Source organism: Branchiostoma lanceolatum, chromosome 2, assembly GCF_035083965.1.
Source record: "Branchiostoma lanceolatum isolate klBraLanc5 chromosome 2, klBraLanc5.hap2, whole genome shotgun sequence".
NCBI lineage: Eukaryota > Metazoa > Chordata > Leptocardii > Amphioxiformes > Branchiostomatidae > Branchiostoma > Branchiostoma lanceolatum.
Window position 1 is genome coordinate 34,517,972 of NC_089723.1, and position 24,779 is coordinate 34,542,750.

Consider the following 24,779-nt stretch of genomic DNA (forward strand, 5'->3'; position numbering starts at 1 on the left):
GGTCGCCAGGTGGCCTGTAATCGACCTCGACCTTTGTCTTCCCAAGACCTACCTAACTACCAAATACCATCAGGTGCAACCCATTTCTCATGGGATGACGGATCTGGGAAGGGACGGAGCATTCATTTTACATGGGGTTGAGGGTCTTGAAAGGGAGGTACCATCTATTTCAAATGGGGTTGTGGTTCTAGGAAATTAAAGGGACCATCCATTTCACATGTGGAAAGGGTGCCATCCATATCATATAGACTTTAGAGGATGGGAGAGAGGGACCATGCATTCTATGTCTGGTTGTGGGGAGAGGGAACATCCCTTTCATGCTGATTTGAGGGGAGAAAGCATTTTCCTCAAAATCTGGTATGAAATATAAACTACGCACCTGGTTTCAAACTGTTTATTTGATAGCAGTTCTTAACAAAACGGAGGAATGCAAAGTGTACGATGTGTTACAAAAAGGCACAAATGATGCACAAATAGCACTAAACCTATTGATTACAAGGTTAAGTGTGTGCAAAAGACCTTTTTGCAAAGAATGTAAAACAAGAAGCAAATCATTTTAAAGCAAGTACAAAGGCTACGAATTGAGATGCCATCGGAGTACAGTACATGATTTGACTTCTGGTGCTTACAGTACGCCGCATAGACACAAAGTACATTCTTATCTTCTAAAACAAAATAGTATGACAGTAGCTCGTTACTCTCCAAGCAAAGGTTCGGCTCTGGCTGTTTTTTGACACAGTTTTTGGTGTCTCTATCGGGCTTTCTTTTTTTGTCCCGTTTTCTTTACGTTGCCAAGCCGCCGAAATTCTGCTTGTAGAGTAGTGGCTTGTGACTTAACTTAAAGGTAAAAATGCTAAGCTTAGAAAAAAAATGGTAAGATTACCAAGTAATGCTAACTAAGCTAAAAAAAAAGCTAAGCTAAACATGCTAACTAAAATGAAAAATATGCTAAGCTAAAAATGCTAACTAAGCTATAAGCAGGGATTTCCTGGTTCTGTTAGCTCACAGCAACTCAGGCTCTCCAACCACCTGCCTTCCTTTCTGGCCCTGTGCCGTTATCTTGGTTCGGGACTCCAAGATACGACACAAGGCATATTACGTAATGGTCTAGGTTCCCGACGACCCACTGACCACCACGTAAACAGAACGGCCAACAGATGGTAGAAGAATCCAAGCAATCATAAGCCAAAAGAACCAGGAAAATCCACGTTGACCCTACCTAACACATAGTAAGCTTAACTAGACATATCTAATGCTAGGGTTACTGGGTCACATTTCCAAGCCGGGCTCGAACAGGCTGTGTGAGAAAACAGTAAAAAAAATGCATATCAAGAATATCACGAGTATTTTTTTTACATTATGTGTGTTTTGCTGTCTTTTATAGCGCTTTTTTCCGTTCCCGCAAGATTTGGAAATGTTCCCTTAAGCATAACATAGTAAATATAACATAGTACATCAAATGTATTGTATACATGATTGTTGTATAAGTGTACACTTTCAGTTTGCATTCTATAAAAGGTCATTAACAAGAACTTCATCTTCAGGATGGTGGGGGCGTGACAGGGAGTTAATTTGATTTGTGATAGTCATTTCAGTTCTAGGTTCAACCTAGAAATGTACATGTACCGTCTGTCTACCTGAAGCATTGCCAGCAGAGAGAATCACGATCACTTGATGGGTGGCAAGGTGTTGAGCATATTTTGATGACACCCTGAGTGACATTGCTGATGGGGGGTTACGACATATCGAAAGCAATACCTACTTTTACACACAGGGCTCCAGCCTATTTCTGCAGTATATAAACCCGATGCATAGCAGACCCAGTTTCTGTGACTATGTTGACAGCCGGGATTGCTCACGGAGTAACTGCAAAGTTCAGAGTTTCAGAGATCAGGGATTTTCCTGGTTCTGTTAGCTCACAACTACTCAGGCTCTCCAACCACCTGCCTTCCTTTCTGGCCCTGTGCTGTTGTCTTGGTTCGGGACTCCAAGATACGACACAAGGCACATTACGTAATGGTCTAGGTTCCCGACGACCCACTGACCACCACATAAACAGAAAGGACAACAGATGGTAGAAGAATCCAAACAGTCATAAGCTAACCGAACCAGGAAAATCCCCGTTCTCAGAAATTGTGAACTTCACAATCACTCCGCAAACAATCTCAGCCATCGACACAGCCACAGAAACTGAACCAACCACACACCGGGCCTATACACTACAGAAACGGGCTGAATCCCTGTATGCAAAAGTAGCCACCACTCACAAAATGCCCCAACACCCTACCAACAACAACACTCAGGATGTCAACAAAACACGTCAAGCACCCTACCATCAACCAAGAGATTGTGATCATCCCTGCCAACAATGCCTCAGGTACACAAAGAGAACCGTACCTTCAGATAATGCTATAGATGCAACATCACAAATCATTAACTTCCCATCACGCCTTTTTTTAGTCCCAGCCAAATTCTGTGGAAACATTTTGCACTTCGAACTGCTTCCCATGATAATAATCTGGTATGGCGTACACACGATGGCGTCTTCCTGGATGGCGTTATTGGCATTGGACGATGACCTCTCACCAGAATCAGTCCCACCATGAACATTGGTAGTTGATCCGGGCTTCTTTTAGCTAAAAGAAAGTCAAATTACAGAACGAATTAGGATAAGACAGGCAGACTAACGTCTTCTTGCTTTGTTCCAATCAAAACACTACAAAGGCATGCTTCATGTTCTGCCAGGAGTTGAAACGGTGACTAACGTCATGCAGAAGTAAGTTGAAATTATGGATACTGCAATGACTGCAACACAAAAGTGTGACCTAAACTGGCCAAACTCGGCAATCCTGACTCAAAAAAAAGTTATGTCACCGTCGGGTTGTAGTAAGTTTTACAGATTCTACTCACAGTGGTGTCATCCAGTCATTAGTCTCGTTTTTTTGTGGTTGTTGTCTTCAATCCGTTCAGGTTCTGCAGCAGGGCCAGGGTGTGCACACATCAGCTGCAACATTAACACAAAAGGCTCAACGAATGTCCAATGGCAAGTGGGAATATGACATACAATTCAAGAACTGGACACCTCAGTAAACAAAAATTCAAGTGCATGACCAAAATTTCAAAAAAATCTGTGAACCAGTGGGCATATGCATGGTTTGTGCAATTGGCAAATACAGATCAATTTTCATAATGAATCCTATTAATTATGAACTAGTGCTAAGCGGGGCCTTCTGTGAAACAATAGGCACAGGTAATGCTCACCTGGATGGTGTCACAAAGTATCCGATACTTGCTGCCTTTCATGCACGTCCAGACATTTATGTCAATGGTGCCTCTTCACCATTGCTGCAACAAACACAAAAGACTTATAATTAGTCCATTGGCAAAGGGGAATGTGACATATTGACCAAAATTCCAACCAACAAAATAAGTTCCAAACACATCTTCATCTTGCGATACGCAAGTTGCTGCTCAAATTATGCTCAGGTTCCGCACAAACGCATGAAAATAACAAATTTCCTATGAACAAAGAACAGTTGTCATACAATTGAAAATTTGCGTTGAATCAAGCAATCACAGAACCTTTTACATAATGATTTCTTCCAACACATTGTCATTCCGGATCCTCTCCCCGGATTGGCAATCTGTCTCAGTGTCTGATGAGATCAATCTCAGTCGAGTCTTTCACCCCATTGGTTATCTGTGCTAACTAGATTAATTCTGCATCATGAAAGTCTACCAATTGCAACACAGTTTCATTGACACGCTTAACACCGTAAAGACGCTAAAGCAGAGTCTGCTGTCACACAGTACAGTATCGAGAAGTAACTTACTGTCGGATGTCGTGGGAAAGACTGAAGCATCACGCCATAGTAGATATCATTGGCATACGGACTGGCTCCTATACTACTGTTCATCCATGACTCTTACGGCTGGCAGGACCGTGCGACCAAGGGGGTTATAACCTCCTTGTGCTACATGGACGAAGCTTACGGAGAGGAACAAGGGGCCAGCCCGGGCGGATGGACTTAGCCGGGCCCGGCGGCACTGCGGTGGAGTCTCGGGCAGAAGAGACAGTCGATCTTGCCATGCTGGTTGCTGATCGAGAGTGAACCTTTCCAGGTGCCTGAAAGGCTACTAAAGTGGACGAGTGGAAAATTACTGGCCTCTGATTGGTTAATTGCCAGAATTCTGGCTCGTGGTTGGTTGTAGAAATGCACATTGGTTGTCATGGTGATGTCACTCCGGACTCTCTCCCCGGATTGATTATCTGCCTGATGAGATCAATCTCAGTCTAGAGTCTTTCACCCCATTGGTTACCTGTGCTAACAAGATTAATTGATGCAACGTAAGTCATCAGTCGCACCTGAGACGTCTAGACTTGGCCCCAGACAAGATACTAGTAACATCCTGTCGGCAAGAAGCTGTTTGATCTGGAACCAGTAACTATACCAGAATTTGATTGATGTGGACTGATATTTAGGCCGTATTTTATCATGCTGCTTTTTTTTTAGATCGTATTTATTGCTTTGTTTGTGATTTGTAGGGCCTAAGTTTTGCTACGTGTTCTGAAATGTTTTAAGTGTGGGTCACGACCGGCCGGTATGTGTCCCACGTGTGCCAATCAAATCAAATCAACTAACTGCGCACAACCTGTGGTATAGCGATTGGTAGCAGTGCTGAAGCTGATCATATCGCATGCTATAGCTAGTTTCCAGTTTGGCCAGATGGCTATATCATATTTTGGGTTTCCTAGAAAATGTCATATTCAGACGCAAATGATACGTTTCCTTCCATATTCTATATAATTTATCTACATAACAGACTTATCATTCCTGTTGTTCAGATTAAGGTGGGGTACAGGCATGCGGCAGCACATTTTCAACAAAAATATTTAGACAAAATAACCATCTGATTTGTTAGATGTATAGGTCTATTTTCATTATCTGGCATCATTTTCCTACATAGGTTATCAGTTTACCGCAAACTTCAAGGGCAAAGTTGCAGTTTCCAACGTCCTGGCTGGGTGCCGATACCTTTTGGAACAGCCGACCAATCAGGGGCCTCCATTTTGGCTATTCCCTCCCTCCCTCTGGAAAGCTGGATTCTCTGGCCTGGCTGTAAACACTGCTCTGACTGTCAGATAGTGTGTTTGCAGAGGTTATTGACCCGTATGTCACTGTTAGTGCTTGCGTGATTGGGAAAAAAGCAAATATTGGCGATTTGGGGTCATTTTACGATTACTAAATGCCAATTTTATTAAAACTACCTCTACAGCATGATTTTAAAAGCAAAAGTATGACAAAACTGTATATGATAGGGCAGAAGAAGAAATACTTTTCTGAGGTTTACCACCTGAACTTGCCTCTCACGGGTGGCATAAGCATTTTGATACTTTGATAATGTGTGAGGGCCCACAGAAGGAGATTCTCATTAAATTATTGAAAAAAATTCACCAAAAATTGATTTAAAAAGATATCAAAAAAGGAGCCCGTGTATTGACCAATGGCATTATTATGCATCTGTCCCTAAAATATTAGCTTTGTACATTGGATCGTTAGCGAGGAAAAAACACTTTTGTAAAAAGGGGCGTGACCCTGATGACGTCATAAAAATTTGTATAAATTATTGTCTTGCACAGAGGTACTTGGAGAAAAAAAATCAAGAGCCACAAGTAACACTATATAGTATTTTCAAGACACCCCAGAAGTGCTGCCGCCTGCCTGTACCCCACCTTAACACACGAGCCATTAACGTTCAAATGAAGCCAAATTTTATTAAAAGAGTTTAGTGCCTAAAGCCAATGTTAGTGTTCTCCTCCAGAATATTGCTTGACTCTTGGACCATACCTGTTCGTATTTGCCGCTAAAGCGCAAATGCTTAATTCTGGTTGGATCTTGCGTCCCCTGCAACTGCATTAATTTTTAGCAAAGTTGTAAGATGACGCTCTTTACAGTCAAGGCGGTATACCAGTTCTGGACAACGTTTATCTTTTAGCGAACCAACTGAAATACTGTTACGGTAGTAAGTTCTGAGGTAAAGCGACCGTCCTCAGACTGAGGACGAACCATGAATGACGCTTTTTGATAGGCGGTAGTAACGTTACCAAGGAGGTTCTTATTAGAACAATGCGGCTTCGCTACGGCTCGCGTATTTAGCCAAGCACAATGGGCAACCTCTACTCTTTTCGATAAGTGTGTTGGTTTCTTTTTTGTGCAAAGTTTATGCCTCACACACGGGACCGCCGGGTTTACGTATACGTGTACGTCCCCATCCGAAAGGACGAATGCAGTCCTCTACAACATGGTGATGTAGGACAAATCACTTATCACCAGGGTCGAATGTTAGATTAAGCCAAATGTAGGACAAAAAAATCACATAGCTATAGATATTCATAGAGTATATGTAGATTATCTTTAACGAGCCAAGAAGATTAACCTCCATGACTTAACTCTATACCGTTACCCCCGGCTTGTATAAATGAAACTGACTTGGAAATACTGTACTGACTTTTCAATAAATCACTTTGGTTGTACGACAAAGAACTCTACCATGAAATCCATCCCCATACCGTGATGTAAAAATCACCCAGTTGACTTACATATAATCCATTCATGTGTTTATGTCATTTTTATTTAGCATTAACAACGTTCACTCAATAACAACGTCAGAAAGACAGAAACCCAATGCTTTATTACAAATGTGGACCGTTTCGTAGAAACGTTACAGGTTGTTTAGAATTACACTATTTACATCTATTTGTCAACACAACAGAATTTGGACGTCGGCAGCTCGTTGATGGTAAATGACATTGAACTCTTGCGTATACCGCAACTGCAGTTTCAACAAGAGCGCAAGATAACGCTCTTTATAGCCAAGGTGGTATATATACAGTCTTCTTCAAAAGTTGGAGGTACGAGCGAAGAAAATACTTTCTCAGCCCGCGACCGACATAATCTTTTCCAAAATGTTTAAACATTTGCACGTAATCTTTTCAGGGTAACGTTAGAAGGTAATCTTATAGTTTCCAGCCGTATGCCATCGACAAATATAGGGCTAGTTTTACCTCATATCTACTTATACGTGTGTATGTTGTTGCACTTCTTTGATATCAATTGCCGAGATCCCAATTCTGAAAGATTATCATCTCTTTCTTTAATAGTAGCCCATTTTTACGAAACTGTCATAAGAGTTGAACGAAGAAGTTAATTGGAAATGCCTATATTAATGACGATAGCAGCAAACAAACGTTAAAGACCAAACCCGAAAAAAGATATTATCAACATACATAATCTTACGATATGAAAATACTTTTTCACAAATCGGACTTTTATACACCATTTCCAATGTATTTTCTATTCAATAATAAGATGATTGCGCTCAATGGTATCAAGTTAACTTACTCCATTTTACAAAATCCTAATCGTTGAACTATTTACATCGTATATTTGGACAAAGTTCTGTGACCACACATGGTGGGAAGTCATCATAGAATACAGTACGCCATAGTTAAAATGTCGTCGTGAATGTCCGGTTGATGATAGGATTGTGAGACCATCTCCCGTGTACCGGTGTTGCACAGGACATCCGTGCACAGGCGACACACAGCGGTAAAAGGTTGAACTGCATCTAGTTGAACATTTTTGTCAGGTTGAGTCCCCGGTTGAAACGGGAAGAGTCAATGGTTGGGTCGGTTGAAACAGGAAGATCTGGTGGGCAAGTTCTAAAATCTGGAAGGCAAATAAAATAGAAATAGATTAATGATAATGAATTAAGAAATAGTTTTAAAAACACATGCCTACATCCAGATCTACAAAACATAAATGGGACGTTCATATCGGAGACAGGTCTATAAAATGCCAAATTCAACAATACAATAATCACTGATAACATAAACAACCGCCCTGGGAAAAAATCGAGTCACTTTTCTAGTGGGACCCTGCTTTGATATCAAAAGACTCAAGATGATGCAAAAAACATTCATGACTTGGCATTTCCTTATACTTCAAATATACTCATATGTTATGTCTTTTAGAAATGCATACACAGAAATCGTATATGTTGTAGGGTATTGTTCCACCTTGAACAGATCCCTTTCCTTTGTGTTCTGACGACCTCACTAGAGACCACTTGACTGGACTAGCTGCTTTAGTTCTTGAGAGGTCTCCCCAGTTGGCATACCCAAAATCGGTCAATAAAGCCAATATTTGGAACAAAGGGCGCCAATAGTTTACGGAGACCAACAACGTCGTGCAGATTTTACCTATCATAAAGTTAATAACAAAATTGATGTCATTGATCGTGACTGTTGTGATTTAGCATTTGATAAATTTGTGTGATCTTGACTTTTGTAATTCAGCATTTGTTGAAACGTTTTTAGTCTCTTCATCTACTTACAGCCCTTAACTGTAGCCGTTGAAACTTAAGCCTCGGTAGCCTAGAATATAACACGCTCTTCAGACAAATCAAGGCAGTAGCAATGAAGAACTCACTGTTTTTTGCAAGTGTATTCATGCTCATTTTCAATGCAAGGGCAATGTACTCTATGACATCTGTAGTGTACTGTACTCATTGTGCAGCCACCCTTTCTTCCGTCGCCATGGGAACGAACACAAACATCCTCACACGAGAGGCCAATATCCAGGTTAATGATGTCATTACTTCTCATGATTACGTGATCATGACATGCCCAGTGACGGATTTCTACCGCGCTCCGCTAGATTAGTTTGCTTGTCAAATATCTGCAGTATTGGCTCGAACCTAATCTAATTATTGGACTTCGGTAAATAAGATACACGCCCTTGTAACCATGCACACTGTTGTATGTTTTGACCATTTCTAAGCAACAAACAGGAAAACAAATTCCGTAGAGGACAGTAAAACCTGACGACTTCCTAGCCACAAACTTTGTTACGTAATTCTAAAACATGCATTCAACGTTGGCTAGTAGGTTTGTGGTAGAGCCCATCTCTTAATATCTCCGAGGACACACGTTCGTTCGTTCGTTCGTTCAGGCCCCTGTAATGCCTATAGCTAGTGGCACATAGTACACCTCATCGAACAAGGGGCCCCCATTTTACGCCCCTTCCGAAAGACGGGAGCAGCCCCAACCGAGATGTCCTGACCCAGTATTGAACCAGGGTCTCCCAGCTACCAACTAATTGAAACCAGCAGCTCAACTGTGAGGCTGCTACCAGTTGAGCTTTTGGGGCATCCCTCCGACGAGACACAGGAGTAATTTCTGACCTCCCCGTTCAATACACTGCACTAGCAGCCGGTGTGCATGCGCTTGAAGAAGACCAGGTGGCAGACTGCCATCAAAAAGAGTTTCGATTTTCCATCTTGCCATCTGTTGGAGACTATGACTCTCCTAAATGCAGCTATCCCTGTTTCAGTAATTCTCTGAATTTTCTGGATCACCACAATGAGATCATCGTTTATACGCAGAAGTGGTTGAGGTTTTTTTTTTTTCTGGCTTGAATAAAATTATGATGTCCGGATAGCAAGTCCTCGCATCTGTGGAAAATATTGATGAAGATATAGCTAACATTCTACACACAGCGTGTAGCAGCCTAGCAACACTGCGGACAGTCAGACATCGATCATTATGTAACGTTAAACGGTGGGTTTCTTCCCGTCCTGTGTTTAATCATCGACCGATGAGAGTTGGTCTCGAAACTGTATTTCTTTATAAAACACTGAGATTTGATTCATGTTACCGTGCGCAAGTGTACCATCAGAAATGAATGCTAGATCAAAGTGGTCGTTTTAGTTTGAATTTAGTTATGTGTGACATTTGTCCTGTTTTCTGTCTTCTATCCTCTTCTACTTTTATCCATATTTAGATAGATGCATCAATAAATGTACGATTTACTCAACTTCAATATGTCTTGCTATAACCGATTACACTTCCTAAAGTTTCAAATACATTTCTTTTTCAAATGGCCTCATTATGAGGCTAAAAAATACGCTTTTGAAACCACACAGTCCCCGAGCTTTCACCATCCAGAGTACTCTAAGATTTTAATTTTTACAAAAATCACAAAACTCTCTAAGAACTAAAAATATGGGGCTTCATTAATTACTGCTTCAAATAAAAAAGAAGTCAAACCTCACTAATTTGCGTAACATAGATCTATAGACAATACATTTTGTTAACCTTTTTACGTTATAGTTTATGTGTGTTACCTCGCAAATAGCCTATGGGCATGAGTTTGCAAATTCATGAAATTCACGAAATTCTTAAAATTATGATTAGGTAAAACTTTCTAACCACGTAATAATCCCAGATTTTTTTATCATGAGCGAGTTATGACTGTGCGTTAACACTGACAGGTTGCTCGGAGATGTCGGAAGTCGCATAACTGTTTCACCTGTCGGCGCGAGTCCACAGGACAAAGGTAACCACAACCTCAGGTGCTCCCCGGACTACTGTTGGCATGGCGGTGCCTTTGTTTTGGCGACCCTGACACAAGGGTGGATGCCACCATGTGTATGTTACCCAAACACGTCCATTGTCGTCAAGGCTTTTATTGGCAACCGCCCAAGTGTCACGTTTACAATCTGACAAAACATTTAACGTCCATTTCGGATTTGATAGAAATAACATGTCTGAAGATTTACTATTCATGGTCGAGTTGTTCTTTTTCATTTGCTTATTTGGGAAAACCTTTCGTTTTATTCAAATATGTTATTCTACTCCCACAGAAATTAATGGGGGCTGATGAAAGTATTTTTGCGTTTGATTTTCTGGGAGGAACGCTAGAAGAAACTTAAAGCTAACTGCCACATCTTCAATAATCCACGAACACACGAGGAAAGCTTGGTGAATTTGTCTGGCTTTGTCAAAAGTACCCCCTCCCAAGGCATGTCCTTACGTGCGGGAAAGACTGGCATTTCGTGACACCGCAGTAATTCCAGTCTGTAAACGTTACCTCCCAGGTAGCAGATACTTCAAAATCTATAACAAAAGAGCGGGAGATTACACATGGTTCTCGAGACGGCGCAACGCCAATGTTAGGACAGGTAGCAACGTCCAAACATGCCACATCCGCGCCCGAACATGGAAGTGATAAGCTGCTCACGGCGTGTGTTTAGAATAGAGACGGGGAGCACGTTTCACAAAAATGTCACAGTATGGTTGGAGAAAGAGCTTTTCCTGTGCACAGTTGGTCTCTATTTCAACGTTATCACCTCCACATGTGTATACATACCTGTGGGGGTCTTATGTGATTAAGGGCCCTGTCACACTTGTTCGTATATTCAATTGTGCTTACGTTCCGCAGTAACATTTTTTTGGTTTAAGTAAATTTGGCGGGGAGGAAGTTGTTTTCTACTTTGACCCACCGTTGAGCAGTTTAGTTATCAAACCAAAGAAATTACTTCTGAGGCTGCAAACTTAACCTCAACCAAAAACAGTTTAATACACAACTCATGCGGGTTTGTATATACGCACAAGTGTGACAGGGGCTTAAGAAAACGAATAACACACCGGGAACGTGAAATGGTATCCTAACAAATTAGGTTTCACGGTAGACTGCCACACGTCAATACATGTCATCACTACACCCGCGCTTCACCTGTCTACTTATTTCGGAATGGTGGCGCGACAAGTGGTGCTGTTTGCCGCTTGAATTGCATCAATACGACGCACTGAGAGCATTTGACGCATTGTTCTGCAGTCTGAAATGCGTCACTTTTCGGTGTATGATTTCTGCATCCGCCAGGGCACGACGTTAAAACCACACGAGTGTCCTGTTAATGTGCCTGTACTAGTTTTTGTACCACGTTTTTCTATGACACGTTTTTCAGCTAAATACTGTCACTGCCTTTGCATCAAGCCGCGTGTTTTGCCTCGTGAGCCCTTGATAGCGAGTTACACACGCTCAAAGGCACAATGTGAAGTGAGACTACGTTCTGTCGTTGGCAACCTGCCCTATTTTAGACCCAGGTAGATAAAGTAACGGGAAAGTATGTATACGTACGTCAAAGTTATGGACACTGGCTATCACATTAAAGTGTTGATGTTTGCATACTTTTTATACGTGATGCACGTCTCAGTGATAACGTTAAAGGCTTCAAGCAAAAATAAATAAACTGTATGCTGGATAGTTTGTTGACACTTGACGTTAAGTAATAAGTCAATGTGCACGTCCGACCCTTTAACAAATGTGAACAACCGCTTGTGAACAGTCGAGTGGTGTAACCTCTGGTCCTTGGACGCAATTAGCTCACGAGTGTTCCCAGAAATTCTCTCAAAAGGTTTTGGAGATATGTAACGTTACATGTCTGCGTACAACTAAATGGTCCCAAAACTGAAATGTTATGATTATAAGCATGGGCTGGGCATTTTCGGGGAAGAAGTTCCTCCTCTTCCTTGTGAGACATTCACCGGAGACGTTTCCATGTCACGACGACTATCCTGACGGTTTAAATCTAGGCTACAACACATGGTAGCTTTCGTCCAGCCACCAAATATACTAGTCATTTTTGACAGCACTGTTCGTGGGCCATGGATATTGATTGATTCATGAGCACGGACTTTAATAACGACCGGGTACACAGACCACAACATGGCGAGATAGAATACAGTCTTCTATTCTGAGGTTAAATCAAGGTCGAATTGGGTCTAAAAAAACATAGCACAATACTAGCATATCCGCATAAGCCACCCGTTATCATATTTTGTGAAGGAAACAAATTTCAAATACAAAAGCTGAACTAACTTGGGTCGGCGAACAAGGCGGCATTATCACGCCAACTGAAGATGTAAAATGAGTGCGCGAAGCTTTACGTTGTCTGCTTGGCATTCTAAGACCGTGACATCAAACACGACCTTAAACGCCCGAGGCGGGGGGATTGATCTTCCATTTGAGCCTTAAATATCCCGCCTACCTGCCTGCCGTGACAACAGAGAACTACTGAACCCAGCACTTCCGTGAGCCCGATGTTTTCGTGAAGGGATTTTATCAACAGCTAGTTGCTGTCTTCTGAGCACGACTATTGGGAAACTACTCCATCTATAAGTGTTTACACAGCTTACCAGGCATCTTTCTAAGACTCTGCCGCTTCTTGCTGTTGTTCTTCGCCTCCTCCTTCTCCGGTCTGACCCTCCTTCTCGCCGGCGTCGTCTGCGGGATCGGCCTCTTGTTCCATTTCCTCCCTGACTACAGGTTTCACCGCGACTTCTTGCTTCGGCGAGGACTCTGGCCGACTGCTGTCCTCTGCCTTCGGCTCTGCCGACGTTTTGCTTCCTCCGCAACCCATTTTCTATCAATTTTGTCTTAAAAGACAGTCCGTTTTGGTCAAACTGACGAGAAGTTCTTCCAGCTGCGCTAGAGAGAGAGAGCGCGAGTATAGCCGTCGCTTCTAACCACGGTCATTAAGTTCTGGTCGAATGCGTAGCGAGGTCTCTGGATGAATAGTTTGTTTTGAAACGTTGTCCGGGCAACCGGCGATCAATATTTAGAGAACCGTGCCTCGGTAGGTAGCGACGACAAAACTGGCAGAATTAACAAGCTCTCCCGTGTCAACAGCGGCGGGCGATTTTTCACGTTGAGTGTCATTGAATCGCAGTGAAAGTGCGATGTTTGTGGCATCGATTGAGAGCGCTTTAGCAGAGCTGACTATGGGAGCAAACCTTATTGATAACTATGGACTATGACTATGAACAAACAGAGCGAAATCACGGTAGTAAATTGATGCATTGATTGGTATTATTAGATCGTCTAGACCTGGTTTCCAAAATGCTCTTACGTGTAGTGTGTGTTGCACTTTTTAAAAACTCGTTTGTTGCCTGGCTTGAAGCAAACTGCTGGACAATCCACCTTTTGTAAGTTCTAGAAAGAGAGCACATGTGTGATTGCTGTGCGCTCGGGTTGAGTCCGGTAACTGACGTTTGTATATAACATTATTCCAAAAAGGAGGAAGTTTGCTGGCGATGTCCACGTATTTGCCAACACTACCGCTGTTTGTGACTGTACACACCACTTTGATTGCTTAGTACTCGGTTGTAGATAATGGCTGGCGTGACTGTTAAGATAAGCGCCGAAAGTGGACCTTTGGGCGTTACTCTGATATAAAATACTTCTGTCCATCTATGTGCCCATCTATGTGCCCATCTATGTGCCCATCTATGTGCCCATCTATGTGCCCATCTATGTGCCCATCTATGTGCCCATCTATGTGCCCATCTATGTGCCCATCTATGTGCCCATCTATGTGCCCATCTATGTGCCCATCTATGTGCCCATCTATGTGCCCATCTATGTGCCCATCTATACGACTATGTGCCCATCTAAGATGCACTGGTTTTCTTTCCGATTCAGTTAGATTTTCTATAAGCGTCTTTTGAAAGAAAAGGACTTTTAAAACTGTAACATTTATTTCTATACCGTCATGTTGAGTGTGAATTCAAAATAGTAGGGGCCTTTTGGGCCTCCAACTTCTGTCTGTCGTCATATACTTTTGAGGCGTTGTCCTTATACTTACTTCTTATTGAAGATTTAGCGTCGGGTTAAGGATATGCATGTTCGATGCAGAGTACGTGGTACTATTGGCAGCCGCGCACACCTAGAAACTTTAGCCCTCCCTTGAATTAAACTTAAAAGCTGTGCGACATCTCACAATGACTTCGAGGGCCATACATTATTGTTGATCTGGCTTGCTTCCATGTCTCTTGTCGCGTAATACGTGCGGAATTTGCGCCAATAAAAATGAAGTACTAAGTATTCCTTCCTCTCCTTTTCATGTCCGCGGGAGTGTGTGCGATAACTGCCTCTCTTACCACCACTTGAACCTTATTCATGACGTAAGAGATTGGTTCGACACGGCCACTTCAAACCGCCTTCCTTTATGTCACAGCTCCGTCTTTTGAAAGCTCTGAGGGATTTTTATAACGTATAATTTATTGTATCCCATAGCAGTTCTTATTAGAACGGTCCCTTCTTTCACTTGTCACCATTGCCTGTATACTTTCTTAAAAAATACTGTTACATGTTGCAATTTGCCCGCGCGCAAGAACTCGCAACTAAATTTCGTACAATAAAACTCATATAGCAAGCTTTTCACAATTCACAGATCAAAACCTAAAAGAGCCACTGCCGTAACCCAAATAATTGAAAAGTTGGCGTCAGTGATTCTGAGCTATGATTTATATACTGGATTAGAAGAAAACACGGGTGACCCATAAAAAAATCAGTATGTAACATTTCGGTAGATAATTACCCAGTAACATAACTGGAGTAAAGACTGGTAACCAGTAGAGATTAAATGTTGCGGACAGTCGGGAAGAAAAGTTCTTGATAAAATCCTCCTCTGTTAGAAACTGTGGAACCGAAGTATCGGAATGTTTTTACCTGTTTGAATGGAAACAAAGCCTACAAATCAGTATATAACATTTTGCCGCAGATAATTACCCAGTAACAGTTACAGGGCTGGAGAAAAGACTGGTAACCAGTGGAGATTAAATGTTGCGGACAGTGGAGGGAAAACATTAGATAACTGCTAGATAAAATTCTCCTCTGTTAGAAGCTGTGGAACAGATGTATAGGAATGTTTTTACCTGTTTGGATGGAAACAAAGCCTAAAAAAATCAGTCTATAACATTCTGCCGTAGATAATTACCCAGTTACAGGGCTGGAGTAAAGACTGGTAACCAGTGGAGATTAAATAATGGAGGGAAAACAGAAGAATACTTCAAGATAAAATCCTCCTCTGTTAGACGCTGTGGAACTGAAGTATCGGAATGTTTTCACCTGTTTGGATGGAAACAAAGCCGAAGTCAAACAACAAATCCACAAACAGACCGGAGGGATTAATCACCTGGGTTTGATGACTTCTCAACAAAACTTCTTCTGGACATCCCGGATAGCCGGCCTAACCGCTACCAGGCTTAGCCTCTACCAGGGTCCGCGGATCGCTGAAAAATTAGTAGAAATTGGCCAAATAGAGCGAATAATATGAAATTTAGTACGGGAGCCGTCGGCCATAGGCGAATACTATTCGCTCTATTTGGCCAATTTCTACTATTTTTCCAGCGATCCGCGGACCCTGGTAGAGGCTAAGCCGACACACACTCAAGACATGTGGGCGTGTCGTCCGAAATCTGTACACTGAAACTTCTGTGGGAACATGTGAACTGTAAATTCTTTTTGAGGGGACTTAAAAAATTCATTTTGAGGGGACTTAAAATGATTTAAAATATCTCAATAGACGGGGAAAGGGTTTTTTTCGTGGTGTTGTAACTTCGCGCTTGAAACTATTCTGTTGTTGTACAGTAGTAAAACATTGGAAACGCATTTTGCGCGGCGTCCTGAACTCACTTTGGAGAGGTCACCGTGAAGATATATCCATGGCGACCATTTCAAGACTATCAGTACTTCAACTGTTCAAACTACATGTCGATTAGTCTGCTATAAAGTTGAAACCTTCACTTGATACTGGAGTTCAAACAGACCCAGCATACTAGCCTCTACCAGTCCTTGCGGGTCACTGGGAAGATAGTAGAAATTGGCCAAATAGAATTAATTGTATGAAGGGAGTCGGCTACGGAGAGAGGGTCTAATAACTACGTCTGCGAATGAAACCCGCCATGGCCAAAGTCCCCCAGCAAATGTTCTCCTTTGGCCAGCGTAGTTAGTCTGGTAGAGACTACCAGCATACTACACTGGTTCTGATTAACTGTGGGTTAGCTCCTAATGTTTGGACAATAAGATGGGCGATTCCATTGCAACACATATCAGCTGCCACAATAGTGTTTAAGATTTGACTTTCATGTCAGTGTCACGCACGCCCTCTACACGTAAACATTCTACTCTGCATTGTCAACTGTGCGCCGTCCTAGTGACGTAGTGGCTGTGTACGCTCCAAGCAGAGGTTGGGTTTCGGCTTGTTTTTGACGTCTTTTCAGGCGTTTTTGTTGGGCTTTCTATTTTGTAACGGTTTGTTTATGCCGCAAACCCCAACCGTGACAGAATAGAAAGCCTGACAAAAACGCCTAAAAATACGTAAAAACAAGGTGAGAGTAGGGGTAGAGTAGGAAGGAATCACTTAAACTGTTGTTGAAGACCATACCTTGAATCAAGCTACAATCAACGAAGAAACTAAGTTAGTGTTTACTTGGTTAAATCTTTATTCACATATAATTCTTCATGTCCAACAGAGGCTTGAGGAATCACCCTGCTGACAACTAAAAGAAGCAAAACTTAACTGGAATGCAAAAAAAAAGAGTTTCACAGTACAACTATCTCAAATATATTGATCAGTCCCCATCTTAACAGAGTTGTTTCCGAAATAATTGGAGGATAAAGCATAATTCCATTTACATGTTGCACAAAACTAAAGATTTAACTTACAATATTGAAGCTTGTGATCTCGATTCTTTAAGATGTATGATCTTCTTACTGCATCATCTTAAGTCAGGGATGTTATATTCTCACAATCTGAGGGGCGATACATGTTTAGAACGATATAGGTTTGAGGGAACAGCGTGACTTCAGAAGCGCTGTATTTCTCTACAACCTTCTTCTTATTCTACTTCCACCTACATTTTAAACACATGGTCACGACTTATACTGCCTAATGTTCTACAAATCAGATACAAGTCCCATGGCGCAGTGATACACCTACATGTACAATCTGAGGCAATGACAGCAAAAACTACAGATATTTCTTTTAGAAGTTCACTTTGCACGATATGGAATAAATGACATAACAATATCTATACATGTCTAACACATTTTTTAGTAATAAGTGGCTGATCCAAACTCAGATCCCACATCTTTGGGGTCAGTATGTCAGCACCTATCATCACTGACACTCGAAGTATGACATGTTCCGACCAAACTCTATATGACATTCTATTTAACAATACAGTAATTACTATGACAATTGTTTCTTAAAGCCTGTCACACAGCACGAGAATTGATCGACCGACCAATGAGTATGTGAGCTCTGAATGACATCTTCGGCAGTAATACGCCTGGTGTTGTCTTAATCATTCTGGGATTTTAAGAGATCGGCCCATGTTTGCAGGTCTACAAGCCCTGTTGAGTATGATAGTGTAGATTTTCTGGCGAAAAATGTGTACCTCCTTCTGTTCAATTCTAAAATTGGGTGACCTTTTGGCAAATCAACTAATACAGCCAAAGCTCATTGACTGTGTGACAGGGGCTTAACGGTTTGTCTGTAATCTTGTGGTTATACAGTGTTTCTTTAAGCACAATCATACATGACTGTACATAATTGCAACAGTAATGAGATTGACTTGTGAAAGCAGCTAGAAGGGTTGCTGACGTGGGGGGCCCCCTCCTCTCGACCCTCGGAATCCCCGGCGTGAACCAGCTGCTCCTGTGGAAACGAAGATTCGAGATTGTCATAAACATGGTATAGTGGTAATCATTCAGACTGATGAACTACCTTTTCACTGTCAACATTGTAACTCTACTCACTTTTAATACTAACTTTGAAATACTGAATGTTTTGTTTAAAAAAATACTGGTAACACGGTTTTAAATAGTTTCTTTGGTGACCTTAAATTCTAAAGCATAAAATCAAATGAATCAACATGGAATTGCATGCGCTACAAAAAATACTGTTTATTTTTGCAGAACTTAATTTTGCAAAAGAAGGTGAAAAAAGATTTTTAGCAGCATTTTAAGTGTGCGGTCAAATCAGTTCTGTAGTACAGTAATGAATTTGAAATACATATTTGCTGTGTTTTAGATCTGCGGTGAAAACATCGCAAACATTTCAAGCTTTACAGTAGTACAAAGGGTAGACAAGTTTTCAAGTCCTTTAAGATTAGTACTATCTGAAGATCTGTTCCTCACCTCTAACTCTTATCCTACGGTTGGGCCGCCCCCTCTGTGGAGGGTGATGTTGAGCTGGGGGTTGGGAGGTGCTGGTGCTCTCCGACCACACCACAGGCTTTATGTTGGGTTTAGGTCTGGATTCTGGAAAACAGCACAGGAAAGGGTTTGTTTTATTATGTTTACTATGTAAAGGTACAGTCAGCTTAAGCCCCTGTCACACATAGCCAACCTTCTCCAGACCATGGTTGGGAGTTAGTCATGAGCGAGGTCATCTGTGGTTGGGAGTTGGTCGGCGAGGTCACCTAATAGTCTTTGAAAATCGTCACAGTCTGCACCAGCAAACTATAAATTTTGAACAACAAAATCGGGAAAGTCATATTCTGCTTGGATGCAATCAGAGGAGCGAACTGGAGCTGGAACAGGATGGATTCCAGGCGCAGACAAATGTGTGACAGGGGCTTGACACACTGGTCTTTGAATAATAATCATTAATAATCTTTCTTGTAAAATATTTCACAAGAGACAAAAGTTCATAACAACATTGCACTGCTGTTTAATGCAGATCGACTGAACTTTTGGCACAACAATGACTCCTTCCTCTTCGACAACCACTGCAACATTAAAAGAAAAAAAGAAACATTATGTACATATTTCATAGCTGTAAGCAGTGGAGTTCAGAGTTCTACCTGTGATCCCTGTTGCACCTGCAGAGGTGGGACCAGCACCTGAGGATGACGCCTGAACCTGTCCACCTGCCTCGGCTTCAGATGCTTGTTCCTCGGTGGGACCAGAGGCGTCACCTGGATCACATGCACGACTCAAATTTCAGCTCTAGATCCTACAACTACTTGTACATTACATTTCAGGCATGGCAATTCGGGTGTGTTTCAGGCATGGCTGGTTTTCTGGAAAGCTTAGTAAGCTACATTCCTTAATGGTGTGGCTATTAATATGTAGCTTATGCTTGTAGGTGTGCATGTATGGTAGTGAAATCTAATACCAATTACCTCATTAAGATGTTATTGCTGGTGGGAGCAGGCATAGGAGTACTGTACACAGACTCCATACATGTACATGACATTGTGTAATGATAATGAATTCTAATTATTGAACAATCACATTCAAATACCACTCCAGACCTATGGCAACCAACTTAAAAGCAAAACACTTCTGTCTCCATGTAAAAGAGAGAAAGAGGTTTGTTCCTTAAAAAAGGCTGGCATTCTACCATGCACAACTCAACTCAAACAACATGATATTCTTCAGTAGACCAATCCCACTATCACAAAAAGAGCCTCACCTCCTGATGTTGTTGCCTCCTTCCCTTCATCTTCTGGCTCTTCTATCTCTTCATCTCCCTCCCTCCCTTCTAACTCCTCTTCTTCCAGGCTGCTTGGGAACAGAAAAATACTGAGGTAAGGAAGTTGTCAAGTTGGATAAGATTATTAAACAATCAGAGTCTCAGTTTAACAGAGGTGCATTGTACCCCTAAGCATACCAAAGTCAATATAGTAGTTTCATTTCTGCACCAAACATGTTAAAAATCTTGTGAAAGCAATGAAAGCAATTCCAGAAAAAGTTCTATCATTTTACCATCTTTCTGCCCAACATTTCTAGCTTCCCGAAATACATGGCATTGCACAATTGATAGATGATTACTTATGGTAGGGCCATAGAGGGAGCCAATCTACTACAATCCACCAGATGAAATTACTCATGTCTTTTTGTTCTTTGCGTCTTACCCGGATCTATTTCTAAGACATGCAAATGACAATGTGACAATGACCTTGGGTCCTCCAGTCCTGTCTGAGAGTCTCCGCTACTTTGGGGCACGTCCTGGGAGGCCTGCTCGCTGGGAGGCTCCGACACGGGCACAGCTCGCGGGGAGGTACGCGGGGATGGCACGCGTGGGATGGACTGCACCGTGCTCATTTCTGCATGTTCCAGCACCGACGGACCACCTTCGCTGAACACTGTGACTGTAAACACATATTCCATCATCAGTCATACATGATACATTTGTACATCTTATATGCTTCAATAGACTGATCCTGACATATACTACATGTATCCTGATGTCAATCACTATTAGCAGTGCAACCAATTATAGCATGGCAATTAGCAGTTTGACCAATGAGAGAGTGGCTGCATTCTTCATCCTCTTCTTTTGCTGCTTTTAGTTTTGCTATTATAGTATTAAATGATCAAAAAAGCTTATCACATTTGCCAATTATCCTTATTACAATTATATGTACACAATTGCCAAAGATGAAAGAGTTTGTTTTTATGTCATATACGTTTGACTGTATGTTGCTTCATACCACTTCAGGTGTAAACAAATGTCCAGTAGCTGAGGCTTACCTGGTGCAGTGAGATGTACTGGGGTTGTAGGGACGCTGCGGCCCGAACCCTCGTCCTCGCCACCCAACAGGTCCATGTGGGTGTCATCCATGCCAAGGGCTGGGGGAACAGTACTAGGTTAAGTACCAGGTTAAGTACATGTTGTAGGTTAAGTTGTATGTTCATCTGTATTTTTGTGGGTCAGCCGTTACCAGCGAGAGCTGCCTTGGCTGACCCAGTGTAATGACTTGTTTCATTGCTAATAAAAATTTAATACAAATCCAGTAGCAACACAATATTCTGTTGGGTTTTTGTAGCAGCATTCACACATGGGGTTCCCCGTAGAATTTACCATGTATTAAAGGACACGAGCTAACAACTTTGATTAGTTTTTTCTAAGACGCAGTTTGATTCAATCTCAAATAGATACCCAATGCACTGGTTGCACAGACTTCTCCAGCTACATACTCAATAGTCTCAGTCTTTATTCTTAACTATCACTATATCTAGTCAGTTTGCAGTGTATATTTTCCAGTTAGTGAGTCTTTCATCCCACCACACCCGGTCCATCTATACGCAAGGAGAACCTGGGAATCTTGGGTATCTTTCACAAGCTCAGGTGTCAGCAAACATTTAAGGAATCCAGCAAAATGAAGTTGTAAGGAAGGACCTGCCCTACCTCCTTGTGTTGCCAGTTGGGCTAGTCCGGGCTGGGCTCGCTGCATCTCTGCAATCTCAGAAGGAGGACCGAAGGAGAAACGCACACCCTGGATCTGTGGAGAACTGACATGGACACAAATATCAACATACAGTCAATCTTGGAATGTCTGTGGTGATTTTATTTTCGCGGTGAACTCTCCTGGTAAACCATGAATTCATTACACTGTAATTTCCAATGTAATGCTACTGTACCCAATTGTGTCAACTGCAAACTTTAAGCACCGCAAAAACGTCATTTCCCCTTCAACAGTGAAATCATGCCCCCCCCCCCAATTAATTAAAAGAATTTACAGTATATACAGTTTTTTATTCCTTATGTTGTGTGTGCTTGGTTCTTCTTCCTGCATATAAATGATCTTCAACAAAGAAGCTGTCTTACTTGAGGGCTTCAGCGAAGCCGTCAGTTCTTCTTGGTACAAACAGGGTTGGAGTGCTGGGTACCGTGCAGTCATCCACGTCTTCGAAGGCTGGTCCACCATGACCCTGACAATTACACATAAAACATTCATTTTGCAATCATGTTATTATGACAACTAATCTGCAAATGTCTTAAACATGTTATTTCCTCACATAGCTGAGCAAAAACCTTAGATTCTAGAAAAAAGTTGTTTGCAAACTGATTTGATTTCTTCTTTTCTTAGTAAGGATTCGGTTGCATGCGTTGTGCGATCGTCGTATGATCACAAACTGAGGGCATATTGAGATTTTGCTGTCTTGTTACTGAAAAGGCTGTCTTAAATCCTTGCCAGCTTGGTTCTGTCACAGCTAGCTTGAAAATATTACTATCGCACAACGACCTACAATGAATGTAGCGGCGCCATAAGGTCAAATGAGAACCTATCATTACAGACGTTTTAAATCTGGTAGAATGCAATGTGTTTGGTTTATGTTAATTGTGGAATTTTAAAACAATACTACTGTGTATGCGAAGAATGTAGATGCTGTACAACTACAAAGCCATGCATCCATGTGAAATACAATCATGAACATGTATGGTCTGAATTGGTAATGACAACATGTCAGATTTCTGGTTATGCATCTGCACTTCAGTTTTATAATGTAGATAGTTTGGTTATTTGTGTACAATGCATTACACCATCCAAAAGAAGTACCTAAAGCTTAAAATATCCCTTCATAGTGCAGAACACATCTGGTGGTACCCTACAAGCCAGACTCCTTCATCTCCTGCTCTTGTTTTAAGTTCCAGAACGGAAAGGACAAGTCTGGCCGTAGGGTAAACATCTGGCTACCATCTGTTTTCCGCCACGCAATAATCAATAGTGGGATCAGTGGCATCTATATCTAAGTGAAAATTATAGTACCGGTATCTATATGTGTATCAAGCTATACCAACTTAAGCCCTTGACATATACATTATGTAGCACTCTTATGAGGATTAATGAAGCAGAGAGCAAAACAAAATCTATTGCAATCCACATTAACTTGAAACACCTGACTAAAAAACAAAAAGATCTGCTGTAAGTACAATGAAATTTGGCATGCTTAAGGCTCAACATCTATAAACCGTGCTTAAGAGTTAGTCTTTGTTTGGGTCTGCGTGAAGTGTGTGACTTTGAGAACCAAGGCAACAAAATGCTGTGACTGACTTAAAAATGCATGCTTGTGTCTACCTTGTGCAACATGCACTATAAGCAAGGACATTAACTGCATGTACATGTGCCGGGTGGTGGACGCTACATGTACTACAAGCCGTGCACTTACGCCATCTAGTGGGATGTGTAATTATTGCACTTACCGGCCCGAGGGAGAAGGGGGCGAGCTGGGCCCTGCCTGTGGGCAGGAGGCGGGGCTCGAGTCGAGGGGGGATTCTCTGGGGGGTAGGCAGGGGGGTACAGAGACAGGTCAGATCCACTGACGGTACCTCATGTCACATATCCACTACATCATATAATTTTACCCTCAAATAACATTAATCCGCCAGGTTACATAAATCCGCCACTTTGACAAACAGTGGGTTTGAGATATCTCTAGTGCAGCACCTCCCAGGTATACACAGTAGATACAGGAATGTATCATACTGGGGGACTTTGGGTTGGAGATCTGTTTGGCAGTTTGTTTTCAGGGTGGCGGAATTACGTACCCTGGTGGAATTATGTTTGTAGATGTTGCAGTTACACCCCCTTTCCACTAGCTGATGTAACTGCTGCAACTAAATATTTGAGCGCTGAACGAATTTCATATACAAAGAATGAATGTTTTGTTGTCTTTCAAATCATACTTTTGCATGTTGTATCATATTCAATGTTGTATAATGAAATCAAGGGTGACACTCCTGTCCTTGGTGCTGAACTCACTATCAGTTGTATGACGGGTGGGCAGGGTACATGTATTTTACACGGGCTGATTGAAACCAGAAGTCTAATAAATATGACCAGACAGAACCTTACGAAATAGACAAATGGCAATAGAACTTTGGTCGCTCCACAGTTGGTTAGCGATAGTCGTCTGATGGAAAGCGGTCCTTAGAACGCTACAATTTAAGGTTTACCCTATAACATTATCCCAGTCCAACATGGATCCAAACTGCGGTAATGACCGCAGACTGGTGTGCAACAGTCGTATGTACATGTAGGATGAATTTCTTTAGGTAAATTTTACTATTAGACTACTGTAAGTAATAGTACAGTCACCTTCTGTACATCTAACATGATAAATACCTCCTGATACTAGGATTTAAACTGATAGTAGCTATCATAAACCTGAACTTGTATTGAGAAAAAAAGCTGAAAAATAGTGTTTAATCCAAAATACTCTATGATTACCTGTGGTTGTATGGGTTGTGGCTGGGACTGGTCAGTAGGTGGGGGCTGGACAGTCAGAGTGGGGACAGGCTGACGTGGTCTGCTCTGGATAACTGGTCTGGACTGCTGAAGGAGGGTCAAAACA

At 41.9% G+C, this 24,779-nt stretch overlaps 1 protein-coding gene and 2 long non-coding RNA genes across 3 annotated transcripts in view; all 3 read right to left on the reverse strand.

Moving 5' to 3' along the window:
* Positions 1-380: 380 nt before the first annotated feature.
* On the reverse strand, positions 381-4,120 carry LOC136428813 (uncharacterized). The gene is made up of 4 exons (XR_010754662.1): positions 3,834-4,120; positions 3,262-3,345; positions 2,911-3,004; positions 381-2,636 (listed from the first exon to the last, which is right to left on the reverse strand). It is a non-coding gene; the product is annotated as an uncharacterized lncRNA (long non-coding RNA).
* A 2,554-nt stretch (positions 4,121-6,674) lies between these two features.
* Positions 6,675-13,863, reverse strand: LOC136428812 (uncharacterized). Its single transcript, XR_010754661.1, has 2 exons — positions 13,043-13,863; positions 6,675-7,730 (listed from the first exon to the last, which is right to left on the reverse strand). It is a non-coding gene; the product is annotated as an uncharacterized lncRNA (long non-coding RNA).
* Positions 13,864-18,277: 4,414 nt separating this feature from the next.
* Positions 18,278-24,779, reverse strand: part of LOC136427005 (nucleoprotein TPR-like) — a 43,535-nt gene continuing 37,033 nt past the window's right edge. The window contains exons 47-56 of the mRNA XM_066415724.1: positions 24,656-24,760; positions 23,629-23,703; positions 22,252-22,355; positions 21,832-21,935; positions 21,174-21,272; positions 20,599-20,791; positions 20,113-20,201; positions 19,499-19,612; positions 18,831-18,953; positions 18,278-18,348 (exon numbers count right to left, since the gene is read on the reverse strand). Of these exons, the coding sequence (XP_066271821.1) occupies positions 18,278-18,348; positions 18,831-18,953; positions 19,499-19,612; positions 20,113-20,201; positions 20,599-20,791; positions 21,174-21,272; positions 21,832-21,935; positions 22,252-22,355; positions 23,629-23,703; positions 24,656-24,760 (1,077 nt within the window). The remainder of the gene's footprint in view (positions 18,349-18,830; positions 18,954-19,498; positions 19,613-20,112; positions 20,202-20,598; positions 20,792-21,173; positions 21,273-21,831; positions 21,936-22,251; positions 22,356-23,628; positions 23,704-24,655; positions 24,761-24,779) is intronic.